General features: G+C 51.7%; 1 protein-coding gene across 1 annotated transcript in view; it reads right to left on the minus strand.

Moving 5' to 3' along the window:
- Positions 1-15,434, minus strand: part of LOC135804634 (uncharacterized) — a 51,333-nt gene that overhangs the window by 8,711 nt on the left and 27,188 nt on the right. The window contains exons 15-16 of the mRNA XM_065318548.1: positions 8,067-15,139; positions 48-6,530 (exon numbers count right to left, since the gene is read on the minus strand). Coding sequence (XP_065174620.1) covers positions 48-6,530; positions 8,067-15,139 — 13,556 coding nt within the window. The remainder of the gene's footprint in view (positions 1-47; positions 6,531-8,066; positions 15,140-15,434) is intronic.

Consider the following 15,434-nt stretch of genomic DNA (forward strand, 5'->3'; position numbering starts at 1 on the left):
CACACACACACACACACACACACACTATGGTGCGCACAGTGACTTACCACAGAAGCTGTGCCGTTGAACCAGGCGCGTGGGATGTTTTCAATGTGAACAAGACAGCTACCGCGTTCAGCGTTCGGTGTGCAGCTAGACGTCTTGGTCCAGTCCTGAATGGCTTGCAAACTACTTGAAGGCACCACCTGAGCGTAGACTGTCGTTGGCAAGCATATTGAGGAGAACTTGTAGTCTCTTACCTGCAGAAGGACAGTGATGGACCGTGTATCGTACTCCACATCGCTTTCCAGGGCTTTGGCATCGATAAAGCTACATGCCTCTCGTGCTGATGTGAGCGGCACTGGCTCAGTAGCAAGGCTGCCAAAATTCGCGCTGACCCCAGCAACATCCGTAAATCGACCGTTGGCAAAGAAGCCAATCTCCTGTGTGTAGTAGTTCGCTGAGACACGGCGTGCGTTGCTTCCGAGCGCGAAGCCCTTGGACCCAGTGTTGAAGGCCACGATGTGTGGCTGCAGCAACAGAACGGTTGCGAGCGACGTTCCGTTGAGCTGTGGATCTCCGTCGTCCCGTGCACCGAGAGAGATTGAATAGCTGGTGGCCACGTCTCTGCTCAGCGTGCCAACAGTGGTCACAATTCCAGTCTGCGTGTCGAGAGCAAACGGCGATGGCAAGGGAGATGTGTGGAGAACCGAGTAGGTGACCTTTGCATTGCGACCAACATCACGGTCCGTTGCCAAAACGAAGCCAACAACACTTCCGACAGGAAGATCCTCCTGGATGTGGAAGGAGTAGGATACGTCGGTGAAGGTTGGCGGGTTGTCGTTCACATCGGTTACGTTGATGATGACCAGAGCTGAGCTGTTCAGTGTCGGGTTGCCGCCATCAACGGCGGTGATCTCAAAGCGATACTGCGCCACTGCCTCGCGATCTAAGTCCTTGAGCACGACAATGTGCGCCGTGACAGAGCCATCGTCGTAGGTCACCTCAATTCCAAATGTGTTGTTATAGGCGCTCTGAGACACAAAGGCGTTAGTCACGTTCCCATTGTCATCTAGATCGTCGTCAGTGATGTGGATTACAATCTGCGGCAGGACACCGAACACGCTGCCAGTGCGGAAATCCTCCGGTGCAGTTGTTTCGTAAACCTTGCGGTCGAATTGCGGTGGATTGTCATTGACATCGGTGATCATGATCACTACTGTTGCTATGTCTTTGCGCTGGGGCGAGCCACCGTCATGAGCCTCCACTGTTAGCGTGTAGTTGTCTGTCCTCTCGCGGTCCAAGCCCTTCACGGCCGAGATAACACCAGAGTATCGATCGATGGCAAACCTTCCCGCGGCATTGCCACCTGTGATGTAGTAGCCAATATCAGCGTTGACACCCGTGTCGTTATCTGTGGCGTTCAGGTCGATCAGCTCGGCAGGAATCTGCACACCTTCGGATATCAGCAGGCTGTACGAGTTGCCTCCGATGAACTCTGGGTCGTTGTCATTCACATCGGTCACGTTGACAGTGACCATGGCCAGACTGGACCACACATAGCCCGTAGAACCGTACGCCTGCGTGATCTGCACCGTCAAGTAGTAGAGGTCCATGGCTTCGCGGTCAAGCTGTTGGCTCAGTTGCAGGTCGCCGCGCGATGGGTCGGGAAGGTTGAACATCATGTCACTGTCGCCAGCAGTTAACCGATACACTTCACCACCTGGGAACGGCAGAGATGTTGCATTGATGATCAACAGTGACTGGTTGGCAGGGAAGTCTTCTGGAACGATCAGCTCAAAGTCATGAGATGGACCAAACGCGCACAAGTCTGAACGCAGCACGTTGTTGAAGTAGGTGACCGGATTGAATCCCAATGATCCGACGTTAAACTTTTCACTGGTTGGTTGAACCTGACGTGCATTCTGACGTCCTGAGATTAGTTTAACATCCCGTACTGAACTGAAATCAAAACGCGAAGAAGCGTCAAAGCCACGTAATGACACATCCCTTTGAAGATCATCATGTTTATAGAAGTTGTCAGTTGTCATCTGCAGGACAGTGACAGCAACATCAGCTGCGCTCAGAGCAGTGAATGCTTCGATGGTAAACACGCCAAGGCGGCCAGACGACGCTGCCGGTAGTGGGACCGCTTCCCACACAGCGCCATAGAATGGACTGCGACTCGTCGCCTTCGACGGGTCATTGTTAGCGGCAACGCTTTGAGTAGTGTAGCCTTGCTGAAGCATGGACGCTGACATCATGTCCCGTGTAGCCGTGTCTCCGTTGCCAATTAAGAGGAAAACGAACGAGTAGTCTAAGCGGAAAACATTGTCTGATGTTCCTGTGTCGAGAGTGATGTTAAACTGCAAATGACAGCCACCTGCAGTCTCATTCACTGTTTGACTGACAACGCTGTAGATATAGGAGGAGAACTGCAGTTGCACTTTGTTCAAGAATAGGGCATCCTCAGAGTTGATGCGACCATCGCTGTTGGCATCAAGCTCGACCAGTACGGTAGGCGTTACTGGGCGTGACAAGCCGGCGTTTGTGTCGGCAACATACTGCTTGGTAAAGTCAATGTCAAACGCATTCACAGACCCATCGTCGTTCACATCGCCTCTCAGCGGCAGACCCGACGCCTGGCGTCGTGCGCGCTCATGGGCAGCTGTTTTGCTTGGCATGGCAGCACGCAGTTTCTCCGCAAGGAGCGTCACACTTCTACGCCGGCGACCAGCAGTCGCCGAGTTGATCAGCATTGAGACATCAGCGGCAACAGAGTTCATGCCAGCAAGACTACCAATTTGTGTTGCCTTGCCCTGCTCACCCATAATGGTTATCAAGACACTGAACTTGGCTAGGCCACCACTGACCATTTTAAACTTGAACGTGCCCAGGTGTAGGCGACTGCCTCTCTGGTTAGGTGGCAAGGCACCGTTCACAAGAACTTCACCGGGGGGTGCATTGAGGCGAGGGAGTATACCTGGCACTGTAGAAGCACTGACTACGCTAACCAGACTTGTATCATAGAAGATTGTAATGGTAATAGCTCCCAAGTCCCTACTGCCCGTATTCACAGACAGATCAAACGAGAATTCCGTGGCACTGGTGGCTGTCAGGGGTGCTCCAAACCGGTTACCAATGTCGACGTCACCCGGTTGCGGATCCAGGTTTGCGTACAGATTTAGTGTGGCAGGTTTAGCCACAACACCATCCAGCTGTGAACTCGCCGTGATCACCACTGCACTGTGATGGTTCCCCCTCAGAAGTGTGTACCCATTCAAGGAATTGACAAGAATGACGTTGTCGTCGCTGCTGGTAATATTTACTGTGTTTCTCAACGTGATACCTCTCTTGACGCCAGAGTATTCCGTGCCATCCGACAGCCTTACATCGGCATCCAGACTAGCCGTAGCCTGCGTCGGCAAGCCGTGCAATGTGTTCCCTGTTACTGTTCGTGTGGGCCCAGGAGCTGAAACTATTGATATGTGAGTGACCTCGCTGACTGCAAGTGTAATGTTTGAAACATCCACAAGCAGTTCGTCTTGGCCGTTAATATGGTTATTGTAGACAGCCGTGACGTTCATGGTTCCAAAACCGGCCCCAGATGGATTCAAAGTGCTGAAGCGGGCCGGGGGGTCACTGTTAATTGTGCCTAAGAAGCCACCATCGTTGATGACATAAAGCAGTCTGTCATGCTCTGACACATCCATGTTACGCCCATCTGTGAAGTGCATAGTTGTCCAGAGCTGTCCACTTTGTTGCTTCCCGGCGGTGTTGCCAATGATATCAAGGCTAGAGGCATCCATATTGTCAGATCCGGGGAACGAAGGATACGGTGAGATTCGGAGAGAAAGTGACACTGCTTCCACAACAGTTATGGAGATGGTCTCCGTAATACCATAATGCTTGAAAGCGACGGTCAAGTTGCCAATTCCTGCTGTGCCGGTTGATCGAATGATCACAGATGTTGCTGTCTGTGTCAGCGTGAAGACACCATTGGCTTCGCTGGTGTTATAGATGGTGCGTGGATCAAGAGTCATGTCCTGTTGGTTTCCTCGGGGGAATGTCAACTGAACAGCGAGCGAAATCTGCGAGTCAATGCCAGCAGCAAGTGCTGACCCGTTCTGGGCTGCCAGACGCCGTGTGTTTGGTAACTGGGTGGTTGAAATGATGACAGGTTCGGGCAGCCTGACGTCAATGCTGGCATGACCAGAGATGAGCAGGTCCTGTCCTGGACAATGCTCTGGTCTCCACTGCATGTGCAGTAGCTGACCTGAGCCACTGCTGTGCACTGTGAAGCGATCTGATGCGCTAACTCGGGCCACATCCGTGCTCAACGAAGTCAAGTTGAAGCCACCGCTTGCAAGATCAAGCTGTGCAATGGAACCATCTTCAAATACCGCAGATGCTGCAACATATCCGAATTGGTCTTCTCTGAAAAAGTCAGCAGCAATATCGACACTAACCGTGGTTGCCTCAGAAGATGTGGATAGAAGACTCTTGGCAACCTGCAAGTTCAGACTGGTGAACACTGCAAGGCGAAGCTGTGTGACATTCACTGCCTTTGCAGGGCCCTCGGTGACAAAAGGCACTGTTGCTATGGCTTCTCGTGTTGTGCCGGTATTCCGCTCAATGGTCAGGTTGCTCATTCCGGGTGCGAGGCCAACAAGGAAGTTGTCACTAATGTTGGCAATCGTCGCATCTTCCAAGACCAGCTGTGATGGATGAAGCTTGGAAAGGACGTGAACATTCCTGATCGGTTGGATGCGAGGTGTGGGCGGCATGAGAGTGGCCAGGACCGAAATACGAGCTGCTTGGTACTGCAAGCTGGCACAGTTTCCTGCCCGTTTGAAGCCGGTGATGGGGCTAAGCACATAGTCCGAGAGCTCAATCGCAAACTCTGCTGGCGTCCAGACGGCTATGGTGATGTTGACACTGGCAGCAATAGCCCGGTAGTTGACTGTGATGGTGGCCAGGCCAGGGTTGACCTGCTTGCCAATGTCCAGAGTCACAGCACGGCAATCTGCTGTTACACCCGCCACCGTTACATCTGAAGAGAAGCAGTCCAGGCCGGCTGTGATGGGTGACACAGTCGGGGAAGGAGCCCAGAGTGCGTCCTGATTGACAGCGTTGACTTCCAGTGGAGCGCTGAAGGGTAGTGAATTCATCACACCCTCGTTTAGCATCTCACCTTGACTGGCTACTGGGAAAATACCCAGTGTGTTCACTACTGAGCTGAACATGTGCACGATACCGACATTGCCTGAGTTCAAGCCATCACGATCAACAAACTCCACCGGCTGTGCGGAGAACAGCACATCACGAGATGCGAATGTAGCCAACAGCGTCACGCTTCCACTGAAGGCAACAACTGTTTCGACAGAAGTTGGCCCCAGAGTCACAGGGATGGAGATGAGCGGCTCGTACGTACTTAGTAGCTTTTGTCCACTGGATGTTGATGCATCAATCAAGCAGCCGATCGATATACCAGTGCCAGTTTTCGTAGGAGACTGTGAACACTGCCAAGTATTTAAGCTGCCTTGCAGTGGTTGGATTGTTCCAAATGCCAGCACGGTAGAGCTTATGTTAACTTCAAGAACAAAATCAAACGCCAGCAAGTTGTCCTGGTCCGCTTTGGCGAAGACATCCAAGTTGAACGTGGCTCCCGGTAAGATGGTTCGGTATGGAGTCACAGCAAAGAGAGACGGGTTGGATACAGTGTAGGTCGGAGTCTTTCTCACTCTTATCTGACCGATGTCCGTGCGGAAATTGTTGCCCTGTGTAGCAGCATCCACGATAAACACGTTGAGATCACTGGTGGTGCTTGAAGAACTAAACAATGAGCTAGCCAAGTCCATAGACAGCTTGCAGCGGCCTGAAGTCGCGCTTGACAGGACACATGACCTGGCAGCCACATTGCCACGGAACACAATACGCGGATTGTCAACTGGGCTTGCCTGCAGCTCAACAGCAAGTGACTCTATGAAGGTGGTGTAGTACTCCGAGTATCCTTGCACCATTGCAGTAGCGACGGGATTGTCCGGCCACGTATCTGCTTCGAGCAGCACGCCACTAAGGTGAGCAACCTTTGGCGGTGACAGCGATATGGGCACCATCTCATCACGCGATCCGAGCGATGCCTGCACCTGGCGTGTCATGCTGTCGCCCGGAAGCAGGAAACCAACGGACTGCGCATACTCCATGTCTTGCAGCACTTGCACCACGGTCCCTTGTAGGAAAGCACTCCCGGTGACCGAGAAATCAAAGAACTCTGGCTCGAGTGTGTTGACATTGACGATGATTGAACAGTTCAGGCCCGGCATGTGCGTGTTGTACGCAACCACTGTCAAGGCAAAGTTCTGACGAGGGAATGGCCCCGGAACAGCCGTTCTCAGCTGGTAGTTGTATTGATCCAGACGCTCCAAACGGAAGCGGAATGACTCCGAGTTGTTGACCAGAAGGAACGTCACCTGGCTGTGCAGCGAGTCACCAACATCCAGGTCGACTGCCGACATGTTGGCGATGAAAGTGTTGTTACCAATGTCTTCCTACAGGGTACAGAGACAGACAGACACATACACATACACTACACACGTTACAGTCTTTCAACTATATGAATGCTTCAACTAACTTCCTTGCAAGCAGATACGGTCGATTCTTGATATAACAAACACCGTTGTGCAGGAGCATTACAGTTCCTTATAGCCGACGTTCTTTGTAACAGAAATGCGCTCACACCATACAAGCAACAAGTCATGACTGCATGAGTGCACATGGTTTACATGCTCCCCTACAAGATATGGTTAGTTATAAACGAAAACCGTTCGCTACAAAGGGTCAATTTTGTATGGGTTCAAACAGGGACTATAATTATAGCTACGCGCGAGTTTGTTATGAGTGGAGTCGAGTGTATACTATGCTGTTCCCTCCATCTACAGAGAACGTAACGTGTGACACAGCAATGTTAGCAGACATGCAGAAAGCATTTGCCAGTCAGACGTGTAACAACACTGTAAAAACTCCAGGAGTCTACTGGTGATAAGTTGAGAAACGAACCAATTGGAAAATGCCACGAACTGGTCAACCGTACATAACCGTACACATGGTACTGTAAATCATATTATTTTAACGACCCGCAAAGTTAACGATTTTCTGATTTTCGAAGGTTAACGGTTTGAAAAGTTAACGATTTTCTCAGACAGATGCAATAATACTAGGAATGCTCGTCAAGGACATTCATTGTTGTCCATTACACAGTATACCTCGATGTCAGGAGAATAAAGAAAATGAAATTTATCCAGCGTAAGAGCGTAAAAAATTCAAATTTTTCGATCTCCTGTCGCTTCGTCAAAATTCATCTGAGAGACTTCGGAGTTGTTTGAGCCGATTGCTGAGCGTCTCTGCTATCATCTAGATCTTTCGATTGTTGAATTCCGTTGAGAATTGACTGAGTTACGATCCGTTGAACACGCGCTGCATGCCATAATGTGAAATGATCTATTTCAATCGTGCGAGGCCCAAATGCATACGACTTTTGCTAACGAATTTTAAAATAACGATAAATCTTTGCTCGTTAACTCGTTAGATTTACTTGTTCGTTACATATTCATGATTTACAGTATGGCATGCTATTTATTGTACTGCATAGAAAAACGAACAGGTACTGATGCCTTCTCACCAGACAATCGGCCTGGCTCATACAAATGATGGCCTTGGATATGCAGCTGCCGCAACTATCACCCACCCTCCTGAATGCCGGGTGTGTGTGTGTGGGGGGGGGGGGGGGGGTGCAGTCCTAGCACTACAAACACTGAGCTGTGCAAAGAACGCATCTCTGCTTGGTCCACGAAGGTCAGAGTTGTCTTGCATCGACAGTAGCTCAGGCAGGTACCGGCTCCAGTCGCAATGAAGCAGCATGAACACGGCAGCACTACCAGCTAGTACAAGTCTAGGGGTAGCAGTGGTAGACTACCGTGCATGTGAATACAACAATCAAGCCACCAACCGGCCATGCACACACATTGTTCAGCACAACGCAGGGACCACTCAGAGTCCACAGTTGCAGCACCGGCACCGCGACTTACGCGTATTCTCTCTGACACAACGAGAGGGAAGCAGGCGGGAGCGAGGTCGTTGACGGGGAGGACGGCGAACGTTATGGTCGTCTGGTCACCTCTAGGAGGTGTGCCAGCATCGGTGGTGTTGATCTTCAGTGTGAAGTTCTCTTGTTTCTCAAAATCCAAAGACTTGGCAACAGTGAGAACACCTGTAGTGCTGTTCAGATAGAACACGCCGTCCGAATCGCCAGTAACAATGCTGAACTGGAATCGTCCATTGTCACCGATATCCGAATCACTGGCAAACACTTGACCTAGCGGCGTGCCAACCGGGATGTCTTCAGCCTGCGACGGGAATATATAATGGCTGGAGTTGAACAGCGGACTGTTGTCGTTGGTGTCCAGGACGTGGACAGTGACGGTAGCTACACCCTCCAGGCTGCTGAAGATGCCGTAGTCAAAGGCAACAACCGTCAGAACATACCTGTCAACGGTCTCCCGATCCAGGGTGCTGATGAGCTCAAGTTCCCCGCTGGTGCTGTTCAACTCAAATTTCAGATCATCGTTACCCGAACGAATACGGTAGCCGACTGGGGTAGTGAAGTTGTCCGGATCAGTTGCATTCAAGCGGATCAAAATTGTACCCGTTGCGGTGTTCTCGGCAAAGCTGATGATGGACGCGTTGGGGTGGAAGACAGGAGGCTTTGTATTAGCACACGCCACCGAGGTCAAGTTCTGCACAACATTGGCTAGCGGCTCGAAGTTGACGAAACTCTTCACAACCACAGCCTGACTCTGCAAAGTGAGTGTCGTGTCCAGCGGCTGGAATCGGCCGAAACTTGTGGAGCTGGAGCGGTGCCCGATGTAGGTGGTGACACGGCTGAAGTGCGATATTCCTCGTCCGTCCTGGGTGGCCATGATCAACACATAGCCCATGCCTGTTGTGGTGAATTCCGCATTGATGTGGGCAAGGTAGTTTCCAGCGGACATGTCAGCCGTCTCCACGTAAACACCGTTTGGTGACAAGCCATGGAAGCGACCCAGCACTACGTCCTTGGACGCAAGCGACCGGCGAACCTCTCCGTCAAACGATGCAAGGTTGATAACCAGCGAAGTGGATGCCGGTGGTGCAATATCTCCAGCTGAAATCAGTGTTGCATTGATCACCAACAGGCACTGTGGGAAGTTATCCTGAACAGGGATAATGTCCAGTTTGGTGATAAAGTGAGCCAGGCCGAAGTTGATCTTGGCTAGAAGCTCCACATCGGACATATCGATTGATGCATCCCGGTTTGCATCCAGAATAGCTTGACGCGGCTGAGTGAACAGGCGTTGGTCTTCTGTAGGAGAGCCCGCGCTTGCAGTCTGTTGGACGAGGTGCTGGGCAAGAGCAACATCGTCAAGATTGAACACGCAGTCGCCGTTGATGTCACCATACTCCGTCCCAGAGCTGCACACACATGGCAGCGATGTGCAGGCTAGTGGTCTCGTTAAGGAGGATGACATTGGTGAGTTGCTGGGCTGGCTAGTCAACGGCGTGCCAGTCAGTATGACTTCGACGTCACCGGCAACAATCGCTACAGACTGTGCATAGATCTGTCCTGGAGTCAGCAGGTTGGCAGGTGGGGCTGACAGTAGATCAACGCTGCCCGAGATCTGCGAAACTCCAGGTCGCAGCACTCTGAACACAACAGTGGCAACTTCCATCACTCCCAAAGTGACTTGATTTGCAGCCACACCTCCAAACTGTACTTCGCCATCAGGGGTGTGAAGCTTGCTGAAGAAAACGCCTCCGGGCCAGTCACGACCTGCCATGACAGACACCACCTCCAGTTGTGTAGCGTTATACACCAGCGTAATCTGGACGGAACCAAGTACCTTATTGTCCATGTTGATGCGCACCGGGACATTCCACAAGGCACCTGTGCTAAGGCTGGCAGGCGATGGCTGGCCATTGATAGGACCGATGTCGACATCGTATGTTACGGGAGCAATGTTGGACGTCAGGCTGACCAGGGCGGAGGCACGCACGCCATTCGTCACCGTGCTAGCAGTGATAATCACAGGCGTGGCTGTGTTCAGCAATGCTGTGACGAGGCCGGTAGAGGTAACAGTCATAACACTTGGTGCACTGCTGGTCAGGGTGAAGAGCTTGCTACTCGTCAAGCCCAGTGCACTGTCAAAGTAGTTGGTAATCAAACGGCCATCGCTGAGAGAACAACGCAGTCGCAGCCGGCATGCTACAGATGACTGGCAAGTTGATCCTCCGTCAAGCAATGAGAAGTCATCGATGGCCACCACATGCACACTGGTTGTCTGGACAAGGACGGGTAGAAGTAGAGACTGCCGCAGCAAGCCATTGTAGAAAGGCTGGATTCCGAGTGTAGCGTTAGAAGTAAAGTCAAATGCGGATGGCAGAGTGTTCGGATTCAGAACCGTCGTACCGCGCGGCGAGGAACTTGCTGTGATGCCATCGGTAACACGATATTCAGGTGACCCAGACACATCAAATCGCTGATGAACAACAGTTGCTCCACTGGCATTTAAAAACGACGTAACTTCAAACAGGGAGAGCTCTGCAGACTGAATGACATTAGATGCACCGATACGAGCCAGGGTACTGACACTAACCTCCTCCGATCCTGGGTAGCTTGGGTAGGGATGAAGTTGCATGGACAACTCTGTTGTTGCAACAGTGATGTTAGCAATACCCACTGAGCTAATGTTGGCAAAGGAGAATACCACACTCACTTGCCCAGCAAATGTGCCCGGACTGGCAACGACGTCAAGGTCAAATTCACTCCTGCTCGACTCAACCAGATTAGGGCCTAGTTGGAAGTTAGCATCTGCAATTGGGATTCTGAGAATTGTCTGTTTAGAGTTGCCATCAGTGTACTCATGGGCAATTCTGATAACAGTGGTAGTGAACAGTCTAGGTGCACCGAGGTCGTCAGCACGAACAATCACTTGGTTTGTGACCTGAACAATCACGCGTGGCTCGGTGAGTTGAATGTTCACCATGGACATGGGGGTTGAGAAATTCTGGCTGCCGCAGCCCGGCACCCACGTGTAGTAGTACTTTGACATGCCAGACGACTGAGCTGTGAGGCTACCAGATGATGTGGATGAGGAGCCAGTTCTCGCTAAGCCACTGCTGGCAATGGTTGGCTGGAGAGATAGGTCCCTGGGAAGGATTCGGCGATGGCCATCATCAAACACAGCGGCCACTTCTGTGTGTAGCTGCTGACCTGGGAACTCCAACGGTAACTTCTCAAGCATGGCAGTAGCAGTAAACACGGATGTAAGATTGGCATCGAAGCCGTTGGGATTGGCCACAACCAAACCGGCACCTTGCACCTGCTGTTGGAGGCCAGTGAATGTAACGGCAGATGCGTCAGTCAACTCCAATGTAAGCACATTGACAGCTGATGCGGACACTTGAACAGACAGAGTCGCCGAGATGCCCAGAAGTGAAATGCTGGCGGTTCCTGGACTCACACCGGTCATCGTGTTACCAGCAACACTCAGCACACTGGACGGTGCTGCTGAGAAGAGAGTGCGCCCAACAGCATAGCTGGTGAGATCCACGCGATGAGACACACGCCCGGTGTCAACAGTGCCCCACAGGGTCAGCTCGCTGCTCTGGTACTGCTGTGTGCCGCAGGACTGGGAAAAGAAGTTGCTGATCGCATTCAGATTGGTATCGGCTGCTGCAATAGCATAGGCATATGGCTTGGATACACGGAAGCATACACTGCGTGCTGCTACAGTGGGGTTGGTGTAAGACATCGTCACACACTGCTGGGATAGTGTTGCAGTTGAGGTGGTGATCAGCTGAACGCTGCAATCACTGGCAACTTGCAGGGCATCGCCTGGGCTGGCTTCTGCGTCGCAAGTGATGTCGCTCGTCTGACTAACTGCAAATGTTCCGTCGCTGTACACAAACGTCTTCCTGACTGAGAAACTAGTTGCCACCGCGGTGAGAGCTGAAAGATCTAGTATGTCGGCAGCCTGGTCACTGGATGGGTACAGCGCAACAACACGTCTGCTGCCAATCAGAACTGTTCCACTTGAAGTAGCTGAAGGATCCCTCCCCACGTGCACTGCCGGTCCTTGATACACATGGGTGGCAAAGCTATTATCAAAGCGATCCACACTGACACTAATGCTGGCCGAGGAAACTGATACAGACGGCAGAAGGGCAACATGAAGTGAGAAAAGCGCCTGAGGGTTCATTGCTGGCATGGACGTTGGGTTCTTCTTACTGAAGCCCGTGATCCGCACACTAGTGCCAGCTCTCTGCATTGTCACAGCCCAGGTAGTGTTGTCAAACGACACGGAGACAGGGTTTAGTACGGTCGGCAGAATAACTTGCATTCGGAAGTACGTCAGCTGATACTGGTTATTGCCGGACACAGCAATTGCAAAGGAATCACCAGCCGCCAGCGTCCGGGTTGGGAAGACGGCAAATGCGGCATTGCTGGGTGCTGGCCGCTGCTGTTGCAAGATAATGGACTGGCTGAGCAAAGTGCTAGGTGTGCTGAAAGTCGGACTACTGCAACGGATACTGGCAGGAACAGACTGGACAGACGTGTTGGAAAACCATGACACAGGAAGCATGACAGATGCCGAGCAAAGCGACTCCAATGCTGATGCGCTACAGGAGGCATTGGCCACTGCACCATCGGTGTGCTGCACTTCAACTGTCAGAACAGCAGCAGCAGCAGCAGTGATACGGTTGCCATCGCTGTCAACTAGCTGCATTGCCACGCGGACAGTCCTCATGTCAGACCATACATTCACACCGCTCAGCAGGTCAGCACGGATGCTGGTAGGAGGCGCTGAGCGTACACGGAGATTGCGTGTGTCAACGGCAGTCGAGAACTCGCCTTTCACTGATGAAAGAGTGCCAGGTCTGAAGTAAGTCAAGTCTTGTGTGAACTGGCCAGGGCTGGATGTAAATGCTGCACTTCCTTGCAAGAAGCCTTGTGTTACGGAGAACGAACCAAAGACATGCTTACCAACAACAATATTGATGATCGCTGATGAAGACCGGACATTGGTGTCTGAGCCAGAATCTGTGCTGGTTACTGTAAGCTTGTACGCACGTACCCGGCTTGTCTGCAGTGCATTCCTAGTTGTGAGAGCGCCAGTGTTAGAGTCCAGCATAAAGTCTGCAGCATTGTCGCCAGCCAGAGAGAATGAGACACCACGGTCACAGATATCACTGTCACTGGAATTGACAATGGTGACCAGGGTAGACTGGTTGACAGGGCTGGAGTAGATGAAAGTCTGCGACGGTGATATGTTCGGATTGTGCATGTTGACATCATACACCGTAATAGTCAGGTCCGTACTGGACGACAGCGCCTGCTGGATGCCATTATCCGACGCCTGGATGACAAACGAATAGGTGATGTTGTCCAGACGACAGTACGAGTTGGCTTCTGCTGTGATCTCACCGGTTGTGCTGTTCAGAGAGAACACCTGCATTGTGTCATTGGTGCTTGTGATGTTGAACGTAACTCTGCCATTCTCACCAATGTCTGTGTCCGTTGCCCGGATTGTGAAGACGACCGTGTTTTTAGATACCGATTCTGGTACTTCCAACACATATGATGGTAGGGTGAAATTCGGAGGCGCTTCATTTGCATCGAGAACGTAGATCTCCAGAGTAGCATTGCTTGACTGCTGGGGCTCTCCCTCGTCAAATGCAGTGATTGTTAGTGCATAGAAGTCTTGTGTCTCGCGGTCAAGGTCCTTCACAACCGTAACATTGCCATTCAAGCGATCAATGCGGAAACTCTTGGTTGGATCTCCGGCGGTGATTTCATAGTAAACGCGTCCGTTCACGCCGATGTCAACGTCGGTGGCATAGAACGTGGCCAAGTACTTGAATTTTGCGGCACCGCCCTGCGGGAATGAGACGGCGTTTTCGGGTACGGACACATTGTAGGTACTGACCGCGAATACGGGCTTGTGATCGTTTCCGTCCGTCACGTTGATGGTGATGCTCGAGTTTGTTTCCAGCGGTGGCGTGCCCAGATCGACGACACTCAAGCCAAGGGTGTAGAGTGAGATATTCTCGCGATCTAGCAAGCCGTTCACGGTGATGTTGCCCGTCACAGCATCAATGGCAAACACATTGCCCTCATTTCCACTCACGATCGAGAAGCGGAACATGAAGTTGTCGTTGCTAGCCAGGCCGGGAGTGCTGCACGATGAACCAAGGTCAGCATCGGTCGCCGCGACGACAGCGACTGGTGTTGTGCGCGGTGAGTTTTCTTCCACGTAGGCAAAGTAACTGCTCTGAGTGAACTGCGGGTAGTTGTCATTATAGTCACAGATGATGTAGGTGATGGTAGCTAGAGAACCCCTTGGCGGAGTACCTTCATCTGTGGCGGCAAACTCCACCACCACGCGTACAAAGCTCTCACGGTCCAGCGTTGAATTTACTGTGATGTTGCCCGTGTCTGGGTCGATGCTGAACACGTTACTAGTGGCAATGCTTGAGTGAGTGAGGTTGGTGAAGATGCGTTCGCTGATCACACTGTACACGATGGAAGCATTGAGACCACGGTCGACATCGGTGGCAACCAGGGTGTTAACCAACGACTCGACCATGCTGTTTTCTGAGACAAGAACAGTTTGAACAGGCGCCGGAAAGCGCGGGGGATTGTCATTGACATCTTCCAGGTAGATGTATGCATGTACTGTAGTGTTGAGCGGGCCAGGCAGAACACCACCATCTATCACCATAATCGTCAGGTCATACGACTCATAACCACTAGTATCGCGGTCCAACGGCCGGCGTGCATACAAGGCTCCCGTCACTGGGTTGATGGCAAAGCGCGCGTCTGCCTCGTCTCCAGCGACGATGCTGTACGTAAGAACGTTGTCCTTCAAACCAGGCGAAACTACATTGTTACGATCGCCATCCGTTGCCACTATAGTCATAATGGTCATGTTGACGGGATAGTCTTCCTCGATGGTGCGGTTGTAGCTGTCCGGATCCGTCACAACTGGTGGGAAGTCATTCGTTGGCGTAACGGTCACAACAACTGATGCAGTAGACGTCCGTCGTGTTGAGAGATGTGGACCTGTGACAGTGACAAAGAACCAAGCAAAAGATTGAGTCTCAAGGAAGTAAACAAACGGCGTGGAGATAATAATTTAATGCCATGTATAGCCATCCATGATATGAGCTATGCTGAAAGGTGGAAAGTGAAACACATGCTGTACTACTAGATACCTCTACTGGCGCGTGTGCCAAAAAGCCAGCGTGGATAATGGCATTGCATGACCTAAACATTCATATGCCTTCACGTCCACCCGCACTTGCACATGAACACACTTGCACACATGTGTGTGCAATCCACATTCAGGCGCACACAC

Source organism: Sycon ciliatum, chromosome 1, assembly GCF_964019385.1.
Source record: "Sycon ciliatum chromosome 1, ocSycCili1.1, whole genome shotgun sequence".
Classification (NCBI taxonomy): Eukaryota; Metazoa; Porifera; class Calcarea; order Leucosolenida; family Sycettidae; genus Sycon; species Sycon ciliatum.